At 38.8% G+C, this 17,629-nt stretch overlaps 1 protein-coding gene across 1 annotated transcript in view; it reads left to right on the top strand.

The window, feature by feature from the left end:
* Atxn2 (ataxin 2) overlaps positions 1-17,629 on the top strand; it is a gene marked incomplete at its 5' end in the record, with an annotated part of 86,406 nt that overhangs the window by 16,629 nt on the left and 52,148 nt on the right. The window contains 6 exon segments of the mRNA XM_013503648.1: positions 4,561-4,685; positions 7,612-7,703; positions 8,145-8,342; positions 9,587-9,765; positions 11,901-12,110; positions 14,860-15,042. Coding sequence (XP_013359102.1) covers positions 4,561-4,685; positions 7,612-7,703; positions 8,145-8,342; positions 9,587-9,765; positions 11,901-12,110; positions 14,860-15,042 — 987 coding nt within the window.

Below are 17,629 nucleotides of genomic sequence, written 5' to 3'. Positions count from 1 at the left end.
AGCTCCACGCGCTCCTCCACCGCAGCCTGTAGTGTCAGGAGAAGAATGGCTTCCAGAGGCTCTCCCCATATATTGCGCAAGGTCCTCCTGGTTTCCAGCTTCCGAATGGCTCTCGTGACCCAGCTACACCTCTTGAGTCTTCGGGCGTAGCCTGTGTTCTCGTGTTCTCTGAGTCCTTGTTCAGCAGCTGCTCCTCCTCTGACTCTGGACCTTTCTGGTTCTCAGTGGCAGGGGCAAGAGCGACCCACTGTGTGGCATGTATTCCCAGGGGTTTCTCCATGTCGGGATGATTCACACACGTCCCCAGGCGGGCCTCCGTGGCCCTGTGCGTGGTGGGCCAATTGTGTCATTGCTTCTCTGTGCCATGAAAGTTCTTGACTGCGCCCTACGGCACAGCTACCTGGATGCCGGCTGCCTACCTCCCAGGCGCCTGCGCAGCTGGGGTTCCGCCCAAAGGTCGGAGCTCCCCTCCGCTGTGCGGCTTCCTGGGCTCAGGCAGCCTACCTTCTGGGTGCCTGTGTGGCTAGTGTCTGTTACAATGCTTTTGTTTCTCACCGTAGAGGATGTACTTTAACCCATTGATTTTTCTGAACTTTGCAGGAATCCTTCTTACAGCATTGTGCTATTTAATACCAACAGTGTTTTTTGTTTTTTTTTTTTTAATCTGAATATGGCAGTTTAAATAAAATTTCCAGAATTTAAGGGTTTTTTTTTTTTTTTTGGTTTTTCTCTGGCACCGGGAACCGAACTCACGACCTTGAGCTTGCCAGGCAGGCGCTTTTGCCGCTGAGCTAAATCCCCAGCCCCAGAATTTAAGGTTGTAAATAAATGAGAATTTACCGTAGTGGGTATTGGTAAAAATACAAAAGAGAATATTCAGATTTTGCTTCCTTCTGGCTCACTGATCCTATGAGGATCTGAAGTCAGGTACAGTACTTTTCTGGCCAGATTTTCTTCAGCAACCTGATACTGTCACCTTATTTTATTTTATTTATTTATTTATTTTTGTCTTTTTGAGACAGGGTCTCACTATGCAGTTAAGGCTGGCCTTGAGCTCACTTTGTAGCCCAGGCTGTTCTCATACTCTCAGGGATCCTCCTGCCTTAGCCTACAGAGTGCTGGGATTACAGGCATGCACCACCATGCCTGGCTCATCACCTCTTTTTTGGCTGATGTTTTACTCTTGCACGTTTTTCCCTAAACCTTTTACTTATCTTTAAAAAGGGACCTACTTTTGGAGAAAGTTTAAAAATCAAGGAATATCACTCCTGATAGGATCATATTTTTGCATTTTCTCTTATTTCTGCTTTGAAAGAAAACCATACTGTTAAAACATGTAAATAGTTAATTCCTTTATAAGACTGATACTGTAAACAGAAGATGTAAGATAAAAGTGTAGCGTTGAAAAGTATTTCACTTAATAATGGCCTCTGAGTACAACCAAAAATGTGGTCAGCAGAATAAAACCTGATTCAGTGAAGATTTGGAGACTTACTTTGTTTTCTCAATTGGCTCCCATTTGATGATTTTTTTTGATGTTTAGAACCATGCCATAAAAGTATAGTTAAGCTCTTTTTTTTATTTTGTGCTTCTGGACCGTTCAATTTGAATGCAGTTTGACTCAGACCCCGGTCTTTTCTAAATACTTTGTAACACATGCATGCACATACGCACGCGCTGCTATGCCCGCATGAGAAAAAGTTCATTTTAGTTCTGTCGAACTTTCTAACTGCTTTAAGTTCTCATTTCTTGAAGAAAAAGTTTTATGTTGAATTTCTACCTAAATATTTTGTTCACTTAAGCATGTAGTTTTCTGAAAATTTAACAGGATTTTATATATAGATTAATAATCCTGTTGCTTCTCACAGAAGTTTACAGAACTGGGTTCAAATTCCTGTAGTCTGGTTCTCTTTTTCTAGTGTTGTGAAAAATTAATTTCTCAATCCTAACGTAAGTTACTGTTTGATGTTTTCTTGGAATATTTCAAATGTTTCATATTCTTAAAAGTATGCATGGATAAATTAATTTTTACCACGAACTCTTACTACTTTAAGATGATGTTGAGGAGGGCCTGACAGGCTAGTGTCAAGTAAGGCTGCATTGTTAGGGCTATACATGGCTTCCAGATAAAGATGGTGTGTTGGGAAGACAGTGTCAGTCTCTTAGAATCTCATAGCTTTTCCAGAATGCTGTGGTCTTCTAGTGATGCTCTGGTACACTCCCAGCTGAGGCTGGCTGCTCTGGAGAACTCCCTCCACATGCTCTTGGCTTTGTAAGTGAGAGCACTGGTGCTGGTGATAGCACTGACAGCCGAGCACATAGGTGCAATATTTTTGTTCCTAATGTGCATCCGTACACATCTATGCCCACCTACCCTTCAGCTAGGCTTCGGTGCCCTGCCTAAATCTGCCTCGTCAGATTTATTTATTTCCCTCCTTTTCTTCCCTGCCTCCCTCCCTCCCTTCCTCCTAGCCTTCTTTTTCCTTCTCCTCCTCTCCCTCCTTTTTTTTTTCTTTTTTTCTTTTTTGGCAGTCCTGGGGATTGAACCCAGAGCCTTTGCACTGAACTACATCACCAGCCTTTTAAAAACAACTTACTTTGAGACAAGGTCTCACTGAGTCATTGAGTTGCCCAGGCATGTCTCAATTTTGTGATTCTCCTGCCTCAGCCTCCCAGAATACTGTGATTACATGTTTATACCATCAAGCACAGCTTGCCTGATCAAATTTTTTACTTTGATATCACCTTGACAATTAGACAGTAACAGTTAGAGAAGCAGTGCCAAGTTGAAAAAAAAAAATCTCTCAGGAATTGGTTCTTTTTCGTTCTTTTTTTTTTGGTTCTGGGAATCAAACTCAGGACCTTGTGCTTGCCAGACAGGCACTTGTGCCACTGAGCTACATCCCTGGCCCTGGAATTGGTACTTTTGAAGCAAAATTGTGTGCCTGATTGACTGAGTCTTTCTTTTCTTTGTGACAGCTTACAATTAGAGAACACAATGGCTGGGAGTCTTTAGTATTCTGCACACAGCCAGATTAGAAATATTTCTGTCTAGCCAGTGGTAGGTTCCACCCTGTGGGTCTAGGTATTGAAATACAACCCTGTAGCTACGAAGCGTTGCCTGACGCCGTTTAGCTGTTTAACTAGGTCCTAATACCCAACTAGAGAACATTTCCTGTGCCAGACAGTAGTACGGTGGGCTGAACATGCAGATGCCACATTGCTCTTACACACTGATGCTTCTCGCTAGTATTAGTAGAGTGCAGATGACAGAAACAAATGGGACTGTGTGAAAGGAAGCCTAGGTAGGTCTGTCGCTTGAACCTTCTGAGGGCAGGCAACACTGCAGGGTCTGAACTTCTTTCTGTGAAAGGATGGGTTGCTTAGAATAGTATCATTTACTGTTGGCAACAGTGTATTTGGATACTGACCGCTGGATTTAGAAAGTTAAACATCTGGATATACTTGACTGTATATGCTGTGAAGGTATATCTAATTAGTAGAAATTTTCTGCATCATTTCTGAAACACAGATAGTTTAATATAACGAATTATGTGAGTATATTAAAATATATCATGTAGAGGTTCTGTTCAGCCTAGCTATTCCTTGTCTTGGTGTATTCCCGAAAGAGTTAAAAGCATCATACCACAGTGGTATATGCATACCTATGTTTCTATTGGCACAGTTTTCAATAGCTAAAGCTTAGAAACAGCCAAAATGCCCATCTGCTGATGAATGGATAAAGAAGATGTGTTTGTGTGGGGTGATGGGTGGTTTTTTTTTTTTTTTTTTACAATAGAGTACTACTATGCCATCAAGAAGGATAATCTTGAGACATTTCTGGGTAAGTGGATACACCTTGAGGCTATACTCCTTAAGTGAGATAAATTGGACACACGTAAATACCTCATTGTTCTCTGGTGTGAGAAACTGAAAGTGGAAATAAGGGCCAAAATGTATACTAGATACCATGAAATAAAAAGAAAGTGTCAAATGGGAAGGGGAGCTAAGCTTCATGCTGCCTTTCCTTCCAGCATTTCTAGGAGGAAGGGAAGGGTGGCTGGGGTCTAGTACTATGGTCCCACTTTAAAGTATGGAGAAAGTTTTGGTTTCTTTTTTCTTTCCCCTAAATGTTTGAAATATTTTTGGCTCCCTTTCATAGGCCTAATGATGAGGGGAAGGAGGGAAGGGACAAGGAAAACAAATGATTGGGAAGGAAGGGAAATGAAAACAAAATTTGTAAATAAGGAGGGGGAGGGGTTGAAGGCAGGGTAGGGGCATGGGCCAGGGAAGAGTCAAGTTTTATCATGTATAGGTACAAATTCCCTGTAACGAATGTGATCATTATGTATACCTAAAATGTCCCAATAAACTTAATTTAGAAAGTTGAATTAAAATGAGAAAAGCCCTTACTTAATAGTAGTCATCTATGATGCCATTTATCAAAATTGTTTGCAAGCGTATCAGAAATTCACATTTTGTATTTTTTAAGCATACATCTTTGATTGTTGATGATTAATTTTTGGTTGTATAGTTTTCCAACCAAAATCACTTTTGCAGATGCTTTTACTGACTCTGCTATCAGTGCTAAAGTGAACGGTGAACACAAGGAGAAGGACCTGGAACCCTGGGATGCAGGTGAACTCACGGCCAGTGAGGAGCTGGAGGCTTTGGAAAATGATGTGGTAAGTGTCATCTTTGAGTGGTTCGCAGACTGGTCATTGTCATACGTGCATGTTGTCCTGCCATTCGGTTTTAATCTTAAGTCCGTGTTTATTCTTCTGGTGAATATATTTAGAGCCTCATTTGTGCAAATCAAGCTTTTTTCTCAGGATATAAAGAGAAATGCTCTTTAAAAAAATCTTACTTTACTTGTGAGGGCTAAGCAGGGGTGTGATCTGTTCTTGCGCTCATGAATTATTTCCTTGTGATTAAATGACAATAGGCAATCTACAAATTTAAACTGGAAACCCTGAGAACAGCCAGTGTGTTTAACTTGAGCACGGGAGAGTAGGGTTTTGTCTCTTTATCTAGAGATAAGGTGGGCATTGTACATTTTACGCTTCTTGTCTGAGGAAGAAAAGTGGTTGTATTAGGATTAAATCATTATGTAATTTTCTTGGTCGTAAATTGGAATTATTTTCTACAGAAATATATTTTAAAACTGTCTCTTGGCACATATTTTTGCTTTTCCCCTGACATATTATCTACAAATCAAATGCTTGGTAGACTGTCTTTTAAGACAGAGAGCATAAAGATGTAGTCTTGCCAAAAATGTGTATTTAGGTAGAAAAATCGGAATTCAATGAAGAGCCTTCCATGGAGAACAGAGAAATCTATGTTCAGTGTTTAAAGAATAATAACTTAGTAATTTTGCCAGGCATGGTGGCACACTCTTGTAATCCCAGCACTCGGGAGGCTGCGGCAGGAGGATTGTTGCGAGTTTGAGACTAACCTGGGCTACAAAGTGAACTCAAGGCCAGCCTGAACTGCATAGTGAGACCCTGCCTCTAAAAGACAAGAAAATTAAAGATCACGTAGAACCTAATATAACCATCTCAAGGGTCATCATGTCATATATCTGGGTGGAAATGGGGAAACGGCCTTCTACCACGTTAGTGAGTTATAGATAATGTGAGACTTTCTGGGATGAATCTGGCAGTGTTTATTTATACTTTAAATGCACTTAGAATTTGTTCCACCAACACTCACTCTAAGAATGTATTTGTACTCCAGAATAATCTTAATACCTGCCAGTAATTATATAGCAGGATATTTTTTGTACCATTGTTTCACTAGTTATGTGTCCAATAATAAAGCATGAACTAAATAGATTTACTGTGGTGCTATTCAGTAGAAATTCTATATATCTACCAAAAGAATGGTGTTCCAATATGAAATGATAGTTCAAGATTAGAAGAGAAAACAAGTTATGGAGTAATAGGTCTGATTTAAATTAAAGGAAAAAGAAAAAAGGAAGAGCAAGGTACCGTGGTGCTGCACACTTGTAATATTAGCACTTAGGAGGCTGAATCAGAAGGATTGCAAGTTCAAGGTCATCCTGGACTGTAATTTGGAATTATACCCAGAAACTGTTGATAATAGTTATGTATGTACACTGGGATTGGAATATCTTTACTTTGTATTAGATACCTTTTTATCTGGATTTTTATGGATTTTTTACATAGAGCATATATTGTTTAAATAATTTTAGTTTCCACTGGTAATTGTGATATCCTGCCTGCATGTGTTAGGTCAAAGGATTAACTTTACTGATAAAATTGTAATGGCAGTCTTCTCAGAACAACACAGGAGGACCCAGGGTTAGTGGGTGAACTGTGGCGCAAGCCTGTGTGTAGTCATTGGTGTTGGCATTTCTGGCATGACGTTGGGCCCAGTCTTCTGGGATAAATAGGGGCCCTGTCTGGATTTCACCCCTTCTCACCACTCAGTCAGTCTGGCTTTGAAGGAAGAGGTGAAACAACAGAGAAGTGATTAGCTGGGCATTATTATTTGCCCATGAGGATTACTTATTATTTGCCCCAGTTGGTTGATTACTACAGGTTAAAGAGCGAATATGGTGACACATGTCTGTAATCTTAGCATTCCTGGAAGCCAAGGCAGGAAGATCATAAGTTCTAGCCCAGATTGGGCAACTTACGATTTAGCGTGGTCTTGCCTTAACATTTCTTCTAAAAAATTTAATTTTTTCAAGTAGGCTATAGATTCAACTCAGTCCCTAGGACCACAAGAGAAAAAATAAAAAGAATGTAGCTTAGCTTTTGAGAGTGGTAGTTTTTTTTTTCCTTTTTTTTTTTTTTTTTTTAAGAGTGGTAGTTTTCTATAGTTCCCTTATAGACAGAACAATTATTTGCACAGTGATAAAAAGTTAGGGCGCTGACATCCAGAGTTGCTGAGGCCCTGCAACTGTTAATTGCAAAACCAGTTGTAAAACACAGTGTTTGCAGAGTGTGGTGGCGTACACTTGTAATCCCAGCACTTGGGAGGCTGAGGCAGGAGGATTGCTGCGAGTTGGAGGCCAGCCAGAACTGCATAGTGAAACCCTGCCCACCCGCCAAAAGCCATAAATAAATAAGTAAAACAAACCCAGCACTTGTGATTGCTTCATGCTGCCTTTCCTTCCAGCATTTCTAGGAGCAAGGGGAGGGTGGCTGTGGTCTAGTACTGTGGTCCCCCTTAAATATGATTCATTGGAGAAAGTTTTGGTTTCTCCCTTCTTTCCCCTAAATGTTTGAAATATTTTTGGCTGCCTTTCATAGACCTAATGATGATGGATATCTCAAGAAGGTTCTGGGTATGCTGAGGGTAAGGAAAGAGAACCCTGATCCCAAGGCTCTGTATTTCTGTAGTAACTAAAATGATGTAAGCTTTTCTGGTACCCTCAAGTATAATTGGGTTGTATCGTTATTTAGGGACTGATATGTAGAAGAAAAGTTCTCCTTGAAACATTTTTAAAGGAAAATTCTGATTATTTTTATATTTGTTAGTTGTAATTAGTTTGTTAACTTGCTACTGTAAATATTGATTGTAACTGAATTAAAGAGGAGAAATACTTTGTCATTTTGAAAAATGAGCTTCATTTTCTCCTAGTCTAATGGATGGGATCCCAATGATATGTTTCGATATAATGAAGAAAATTATGGTGTAGTGTCTACGTATGATAGCAGTTTATCTTCATATACGTAAGTTTAAAATGTTTTTATTTTAGTTTATTTGTCTTTGATTTTTCATCAAGTTAAATTATGATTTGAATAAATGTTTGTTAGATTTTTAAGTTATACAATTATATAAAAGACTTATTTTGTTACTGTTTAGGCTGGTAAACACCCAGTAAAACAAGGAATATTTCTGTACTTCATTTTGTGCTCAAAAAGGATTTTGTTTTTAAATTGTAAAAGATTAACTTTGCAAGAATTATGGTGACCTATTAAATGAGTTTTTGAAATAGTAAATGTTGGTCCATGTAAATGGTAACTGAAAAATTCAAATTTTGATTTATAAACTTGAGTGCAATAACTTTGACAATTTTTCCAGTATTTTAAACCCTAAACTTTAATAGTTGATTGTAACAGATACACAGTAATCAAAATAATCAGATTTCTTTTATTTTCCTCATGTTTTAGGGTTCCCTTAGAAAGGGATAACTCAGAAGAATTTTTAAAACGAGAAGCAAGGGCAAACCAGTTAGCAGAAGAAATTGAATCAAGTGCTCAGTACAAAGCCCGGGTGGCCCTGGAAAATGATGACAGGAGCGAGGAAGACAAGTACACAGCCGTTCCAAGAAATCCCAGTGAACGCGAAGGGCACAGCGCAAACACTAGGTATTTAAAGGAATCATGATGCAGTATTTTGGATACACAACTCAAGGTCTGTGTGAGAGGTGTATTGTTATTATTATTGTTTTATTTCTCTTTAATGAAGCTTAGGTAGAGAATGCAAGTGGAATTGGTTTCAGGTTCTGTTACAGATTATGGTAATCTTTGAAGATACTTTTTGAGGTGTCTTTGTGGAGCCAAAATGCTAAGTATATGTGAAAAGCAAGCCAAAGTCCTGGAGAGTTGCTAAAAAATAATTTCCAGAGGGGGACACGTGCAGCGTAGTAACAGGACAGGGTGATTGCTGGATTAAAGACGTGTTCGAAGTACTAGGAAGTAGGCAGCATGAGGAGGAACTAGTACACCTGTGCTGTAGAGAAGGCCTCCCCAAGGAGGTGACACCTTGTGATGGGATAATGGAATCTGCCTTCCACTCAGAGGTGTGTGGAAGAAGAATTTCTCTCCTAGGGAAGAGACAGTGCAGAGGCGTGGTGTTGTGAAAGAACTCAGAAATTAGGAAGAGGCTGAGTGCCGTGTCTGGAACCAAGGGCATGTATCGTAGGTGCAGTGGTAGATGGTGATAAGAACTGAGGTAGAGGAAGGACTTTTGTGTTTCCTGCTAAAGAGCACTCTGTGAGCAGGAGTTGAGGGAGCAGACCCTGGGCCATTGAAAAATGGTGAGGCGGGGAGTCCTGTTGTGTATTTCAGTAGTTTAACTGCGAGAATTTAGTAACCAGCTAGACCAAGGCTAGTGGTGAAAAGGTTAGATAATCCAGGGCTGACACTTAGGTTAATTTGATAACTAAATTGATGATAATATCGATAATAGGGGTATAGAACAAGGCAGAAGGGATAAAGGGTGACTTCATTTGTACAATTTATTATATGTGAGGAGCTTGTGGGGTTTTTGAGTTGTGCATAATCACTGAATTGAGGAAAACCTACAGATACCTGGTAGAGCAAGAGATGCACCCTGTCTTGAAGACAGTCACAGCTAGAGCCTTGTGATTTGAATTGCCGTGTCCAGTGACCCGTCTCTTAAACTGTGCACTAAGGAGGGGAATCTGAGGGAAGGGAAGAGTCAGAAGCTGAAACTCAGGGGTAAGATGGAAGAATAGAGGAGTGAAGCATTTGGTTTAGTGTTGAACCTTTTTGTAACAGACATTCCCTTCTGTCTGAATTACTTTTAGATGTTTCATTAGCTTGGTGCCTTTTAGGAAAAAATGATTTAGAAGATCTCTCATTTGCAGGGAAAATAAATATATTCCTCCTGGACAAAGAAATAGAGAAGTCTTATCTTGGGGAAGTGGGAGACAGAATTCACCGCGTATGGGCCAGCCTGGATCCGGCTCCATGCCATCAAGATCCACTTCTCACACTTCAGATTTCAACCCGAATTCTGGTTCAGACCAAAGAGTAGTTAATGGAGGCAAGTATTTTGACCACATTTGTCAATATCATTGATCAGATACATAGTTTGCTATTTTAAAGACTTTTTACGTAATCGACAAGAATGTGCACACCATGAATGAATTCTGTAGAGTTTATACTTCAAAATATATAAGATTTATAGATTTCAAATCAGCAAAGTGTTGTATAAGTCACTGGTGGCATATACAATATTCAACATGACAAAATACTTTTAAAAGATATGGTGTAAATTTTATCTCAGACATTGACATAGCCAAAAAAACATTTCACATATAAAGAAATTGGAAACTTTGGATAGGTTCTCAATTTTAAAAACACTAGATAATAAAATAATTTAGACTTAGTTTGTATGTAAAGAACTAATTCTGTGAAACACTCAGTGGTTAGTATATATTCATTTTCGTTACTGTTTATGTTATATTTTGCTTACTTCAAGAAAGGATAAGAAGCTGGGCATATAATCCCAGCAATTGTGGCTGAGACAGGAGGATGGCTGCAAGATTGAGACTAGCCTTAACTATGTAGCATGACCCTGTCTCCAGAAAAAAAGAATTTGAAATAAGTTGTTGTAGTACAGCACATAACCCACGGTCATGTGAAGAAAGTGATGTGAAAAATGTGCTTCAAAGTACAACAGAGAAGTCGGGCATGGTGGTGACACTTAAAATCCCAGGCTGAGGCAGGAGGACTGCTGCAAGTTTGAGGCCTGCCTTGGCTACATAGGGAATTCAAGGCCAGCCTCTACTGCATAGCAAGACCCTGTCTCAGAAAGCCAGAATCAAAAGCAAAAACAAAATACAACAGAAACAACCCTTAGTCCCTAAGGGTGGATGTTAACAGTTGAGCAATTTATGTAAAAGAAATTTCAGACTTTTAGTAGGAAGATATTGTCTCCTGTTTCTCTAAATGTAGGTCAGATATTCCTTATGGTTTATGAAATTCTGGGGGTACTGAACAGCAGAATTGTGATAAGATGGGATAGCAGTACTATGCTGCTGCCTCCAGGAAAAGAGTGGGCATTCCATTTTAGGTATTTAAATTCAGAAAATTGGAAAGATAAAACAGAGAACACTTAAGTTTCCAATTTCATTTGTTTTCATTAAGTGTTTTTTCCAGAGTTCCTCTCCAAATGAACACTCTTGAGTATTTTCTGTACTTAATATTGGGGGTGAAATTTCTTTGCTCACTGAGTGCAGATTTTTAGTTGCTCATAAACAGAATTTTCAAAGTAAAAAGCTGAAGGGGGCTGGGAAACATGTGATACTCAATTGTGTGAAGCCCTCTGGAGAGGAGAACTGGACTGTTTCATGAGATTAAGGTAAGTGATCTGTGTTAGTAAATGTCAACCTTATTTGGCCTGTGCATATTGATCAGTATCTGTTTTATTTGATGGTGATTGCTTTGCAGTTGCATTGTTTATTAAATAGTCTGTTTGATAAGTGTTTAATTATAAATTACTTAGAAGGTCTTCCCTTTACTGGTTTAAGGAGATTAAGAGATTTGTCTTGAAACAAAAGAGTATTAGCCTTTGTTACTTCTGTGACCCTCAAAAATGGAAATAATGTCTTATTTCTATTTAAATGGGACTTGTTTAATGAGGTTTCAACGTGAACCTTATATTCAGATAAAAACCTGATGAAAAATATGTGACTGTAAGAAACCAGCTTTTAAAGTTAGTCATAATAGTTGCTGCTTATTTTCATTATGTTTCAGAGCTAAAACTACTACAGTAAATAATCTTAACTAGGAATAATTATTGTGTTGTATTGTGTGGAATTACCTAGTATATATTATGTTACATTCCTTGTAACAGTTACTTACTGAGAAATAGTTACAGAAACAGGATTACTAGGCAAAGTCTTAACTGTCTTCTTCAGTAGTATGTGTAGATCCTAATTAACCCTTTGGGAACGTGTATTCATTTAAACAGACTTAATTTGAAGGAAGTAAAGTAAAATGTGCATTTGTGTCAGTTGAGTTATGATAAAACTTAACACAAATCAAATGACTGTCCTCAAAGGGTTAAAATGTACAAGAAATCATTTTTGTCATTTTACTTTTTTTCTGTTTACTTTTTTCCCTCATTTTTTTCTTTAGTTTTTATACTTTCCTTCATATCATTTGTTCTGTCAGGTGTTCCCTGGCCATCGCCTTGCCCATCTCCTTCCTCTCGCCCACCTTCTCGCTACCAGTCAGGTCCCAACTCTCTTCCACCTCGGGCAGCCACCCCTACACGGCCGCCCTCCAGGCCCCCCTCGCGGCCATCCAGACCCCCGTCTCACCCCTCTGCTCATGGTTCTCCAGCTCCTGTCTCTACTATGCCTAAACGCATGTCTTCAGAAGGTACAATACCACAATTTGTTCATGTTTTTGTTTGTCTTTGTTCAACTCCTATGTGAGTTTATAATTATAAAATAGTTTCCTCTTCATTATTTAGTAATCTATAATTTTTATGTTTTAACTTTAGTTTGTTAAAACTATTTCTATTAACCTTTTGTTCATTAGAGAGAAATTTGATAAATGCTGTGTGATGCTATGAATTATCCTGAATTGTAAAAAAGGGGAGTTACTCTCTTTCTGCCTGGTAACGATGCCTGTGTACAGCCCCAGGAAGGTCTGCTCAGGGCCTCTCCCTCCTAACTGATAGTAGATGCAGTGGATAATGGTGGATAGTGAACTATATCTACCCAGTATTGGACTGACCGTAGAATTTGTCATTGTATAGCTCCTTGGCCAATATGCTGGTGAACCTTCCTGTTGGTCATAGGCAGCCATGGTGTTTTAAGGAGTTTTGTTTGAGCATGACATTCCACGCAGCTGCCTTATAGGCCTGCTTTCAGATTACAATACAGATTGTGTTTTTTAGAGTATCTAAGGAATTCTAAATTTGAGGGAGGTTTTTGTTTTTCAGACAGCATCTCACAGTGTAGTGCAGGCTGGCCTTGAACTTGCTTGTGTAGCCTAGGCTGGCCTTGACCTCACAGGAATCTTTCTGCCTCAGCCTCCCGAGTGCTGGGATTACAGGCATGAGCCACCACACCTGGCTCTTCGAGTGATTTTTTAAAATTAGTTTTGCAATATTGAGGTGAAAGGCTGATTTAATCTGAGAAATGTCTTTGATCTAAAATAAAATTGTTGGTGAAAAATAGGTATGGACTGGGCATGGCGGTATATGGCTGAGCCTGGAGGATTGCAAGTTTGAAGCTAGCCATGGGCAGGCAGTACAGTGGCACCCTATCTCCAAAATAAAAGTATGAATTTGAATCTTTAGTTTTTTTTCCATATCCTCGGCAAAAACAAGAAGAAAAGTAATTCTTACTTAGTTTTTGATAGTAAACCCATCATTGCTATATATCAGATAGTTGGATATGTTGTTGTAAGAAAGCGATACTCTAATTTAAATGCAATGGATGAATTTAAAATATTGCCATCTTCTAAATGATAATGCCCTTTTCATATTAGTTTAGAATCTTTGTGTTAAAATTTTAATCAGATTTGTTCATTAAAATCATAATTGAAACAGCTTATGTTGACACTAATAAAGTTTTCTTCAGCTGCTTTTAAATAAATTGTTGGCATCCAGGCAGGGAGATCATGTGACTACAGTTGAAGCATTTAACATTGAACAGCATCTTTCACAGATTTGCAAGATGACTTCTTTCCTCACAAATTTCTCAATACTGGCCACCAAATGCAAAGTTCTGTTGAAGTATTTACTATAGTCCATTTGTTTGACTAAATGATGTGTATATTATGAGAATGTGTTAGATAAAATTACATTTGTTCATGAGTTGAGAGCATCTTAATGACATTCAAATGTAAAGTGTTCATACAGAAATACACCTTTTGTATTATTCATGGGTGCTAGGTGTGTCCAGCTGAAAGCCTCTGTACCCTGAGTGTGTTTTGAAAGATTATTAATTTGGTGTTCTTGAAGAATTTGATCTTAGGGTATGAGTAAAGAGCCTTGGCTTTGACACTAAGGATGTTTTCTGGGTGTTTCCCCCTGTATGTGTGGTGAGAGGAGTTCTGTCTAGTGTTTTCACTGGACGGTTAGGTCCGATGCACAGGAGAGAGGGAGAGAGATCACTAATGGAGGAACACAATCTGAGGTAGAATTTTGACAGTCATATAGTTCACATTTCCTCTCTGAGTGTCAGCTGAGCTAGTCTTAAAAGCCATGCTTTAACAGAATTGCTAACTTATGGCATAAAAAAATTACTGACAGGTGAGGACACTTTTAAGCCACGAGTTGTAAAGCTATTGATCATGGCAGATACGTAACATGTAGAAAAATTTAAGCGGGTATGTGTATATATTTCAGTAGTTTAGGGCAGTAATAGCCTTTTATTTAAAAATATTTTTTTTCTGAGGACATAGTTCAGAGGTAGAGTACTTGCCTAAGGCTTTGCATTTGATATCCAGCCCTGAAAATAAAAAATTAAAATATAAAAATATTTTTTTCCTACTCCGAAGGCTGAAGGTAGGAAGAATTTTAAATTGGAGACCATCCTGGCAACTTAGCCAGACCCTATCTCAAAATAAAAAGGGCGGCGGGTGTAGCTCAGTGGTATAATACTTACCATATGCAAGGCCTGGGTTCTGTACCCACTACCACAAAAGAAAAAGGAGATAAATAGTAAAAATATGAAGTAATACATTTTAGAAAATTTGAAAGATAAAAAATATGGTAAAGTAAAAATTATTCCACTATATAGCTATAACATCCATTAATATTTTATTATGTTTTATGTACCTGCAAATAATTGATACAGACTAAACAGACTGCCAAATTCTTTTAAGAGTTTGTGACATCTTATTGTTTGATTCCTTACCACTGACTTCATCCCTGTCTTCCTTTAAAATAAAGGGATGTAAAATTCATTTATAAACTTGTAATTCTCCACAAAACGATTCTGAGTTAAGTGTGGCTGAACATATGTATATTGTGGGGTTTTTTTCCTCCCCTTTTTTCATTATTTTAACCAAGGAAGAACTGTTGAGTGAGTGAGAAAGAATTTGCATATTTGGCAGAAAAGTAGTGCTGATAGGCATTGTAGCATTTTTGTGATGTTTACTGTTCCTTTCTTAGGGCCTCCACGGATGTCCCCAAAAGCCCAGCGGCATCCTCGAAATCACAGAGTCTCTGCTGGGAGGGGTTCCATATCCAGTGGCCTAGAGTTTGTGTCCCACAACCCACCAAGTGAAGCGACTACTCCTCCAGTGGCAAGGACCAGTCCCGCAGGGGGAACGTGGTCATCAGTGGTCAGTGGGGGTAGGTATCATTTGGCTTTGGGTGTAAGGGCAGTATTCATTGGGTAATTCCCTGAGATGTAAAATGGGCTGAGCTAAAGCTCTGTGTGAGGAATTATAAATGCATATATTAAAATAGTGAATGAGCCAGGAGTTGGGTAAGCTACATTTTTGTTTTGGGCTCCTCCACTTATGTACCATATATTAGGGGAAGTCATGCAATCATTTGAATTTCACTTTTCTCAGTGAGTAATGTCATTCTTTGTAGTAAACTTCATGGGCTTGTGCTGCCATAAATGAGGTATACGAATATGAATGTAGTTGGTAGTTAGGAAGTACTATAATATACGGCACATACAGTTTATAACACTATTTGAAGAGACTGTGTTTCCCATCTTTTTAGGAACTTTGCTCGCTGATTGATTCCACAAACATTTCTTTGGGCTGTAGTGGAGTTACGTTTCCGAAGTGTCTGTATATGGCACTAAGGCCCAATGATGTGTTTCCCTTATAAGAAATCTCAAACATAGATGATAGGCCCAGCTTTAATCTGTGATTAGCCTGGGGAATGTGCTGATGGCCAGCAAGCACAAAAAATTATGAAAGTCACATCTCCACCAGTTAGGTGGAGATTGCTTTGGCTACTTTGTCAATAATCCTTTAATGCTTTGTTCCCATGGTAATTGTGGAGAGCTAGAACATATAGTGATTGCTTTTCCTTTTTTAGTCTTTATCTTATGCAGTCATAGAAACTGTATCAGAAAGGGGCCTTTAAAGCTTAACACTCAGTATTGTTAAATGTCTGTTTTTATTGGATATGCACTGCCAGGCATGGTAGCACATGCCTATAATCCCATCACTAAGGAGGCTGAGGTAGGAGGATCTCTGTGAGATCTAGGCCAGCCTAGTTTACATGGTGAGTTTACAGCCAGCCTGAACTACATAGCAAGAGCCTATATCAAAACAGCAACAACAGCAACAAAAAGTACTACTTGCTAAGCTTTGTGAGATAAACATTCATATAATTGTACTGTAAATTCCTTTGTGCTTTCTGTTTTTTTTTGTTGTTGTTGTTGTTGGTCTTCAATGAAGATTAATAAGAAAATAGAAATTTCAAAAATGTTTAGCTGTAACGGTAATCCTTTAATGTTACTCAGATGGTTGGGAAATGAACTTTGAGAATAACATCATTACAAACAAGAGAATAAAAACATAGTTGTTAGAGATCTACCCAGAATAATCTGGCTGTGGTGCTATAATTCCAACACTTAGGAGGCTGAGGCAGGAGGATTGCTGCAAGTTTGAGGTCAGCCTGGATTATGTAGTGAAATTCTGTCTCAAATTCCCTCCTCCAAAAGAAAACAGGATAGCATTACGAGTTTGTTCTTTATACTGGTTAGAAAAATGACAGATGAATAATAATTTCCTTTCACTGCTCTTGTATCTTAGAAAATAACTACTGTACTAGACTGAAGTAAGTTAACCATTATTTCTAAACCTTGAGTCTGAGCTTTACAAATTGGCTTATAATGGAATATGAAGCCTGCTGTTTATTTTGAAGTCATATGTAATAACCATTCAGTACTATTTTCTTACATTATCTAACCCTTTTGACTAAACTGGGTCCTCACTTCCTTACTGCACAGTGGATCTTGATATTGAAAGAAAGAGCACAAGCCGGGTGTGGTGGTACATACCTGTAATCCCAGCCCTCAGGATCACTGTGAACTCAAGACCAGCCTGGGCTGCATAGTGAGTTCAAGGCCAGCCTAAACTACATGGCGAGACCAGTCTGTCAAAACAAACAAACAAACAAACAAAAAAACAGCGAGCACATAGGATGGTCTGTAAACTTCAGAAAGGTATGTTAGTGCATTAGTTCCAGGAGAAAGGAATAATCCTATCTCTTAAGGATCTCTTCTACTTTTTTTAAATAGAAATTAGGCAGGTCAATTTATTTTTGGATATTTTACAGGTATAATTTTAGAAGGGCTATATGACAGTTTTCACCATTAACTGCCAACTTTACACACATTTAACAGAATAAGCATCTATTCTTACTCTTTGAATATAGACAAAGTGTCCTGCTGCATAGCAAATACTAGAGATGCAGTCACAGATTTGCAGGCATAATACTAAAGGAGGAGGATGTTCTCTCAACAGCTATATAATCTATAAATACAAACATACGTTTATGGCTACTAGGATCACAAGTAATTTGTAGAAGAAAACCTATAGGCTTACCTACTTCAAAGGCTAAAACTAGTAAAACAGTGTTTGAATGGCTATTTTTATCCATAGAACAACAATCACAAATCCCTCTGATCCAACTTTATGAAGTGTTGGGAAACCGAAGACTACAGACACAGGAAAGACTGACTGCATGCTGATTTAAGAGTCCGGACAGTGGGGCTGGGGATTTAGCTCAGCGGCAAAGCGCCTGCCTGGCAAGCGCAAGGTCGTGAGTTCGGTTCCTGGTACCGGAGAAAAACCAAAAAAAAAAAGAAGATATCAGTGGCTCTCCAAGGTTTCCCCTGACCCCTTCCTCTCCAACCACAGCGCCACCTTGGAACCTGCCAGGCGCCTGAGTCTGCCATATTGGCGCCAAA

The sequence above is a fragment of the Chinchilla lanigera genome, unplaced genomic scaffold, assembly GCF_000276665.1.
Source record: "Chinchilla lanigera isolate Chin_1 unplaced genomic scaffold, ChiLan1.0 scaffold00081, whole genome shotgun sequence".
Lineage (NCBI taxonomy): Eukaryota > Metazoa > Chordata > Mammalia > Rodentia > Chinchillidae > Chinchilla > Chinchilla lanigera.
The sequence above is the reverse complement of the archived record's forward strand: the minus strand, read 5'-3'. Positions and strand labels throughout refer to the sequence as shown.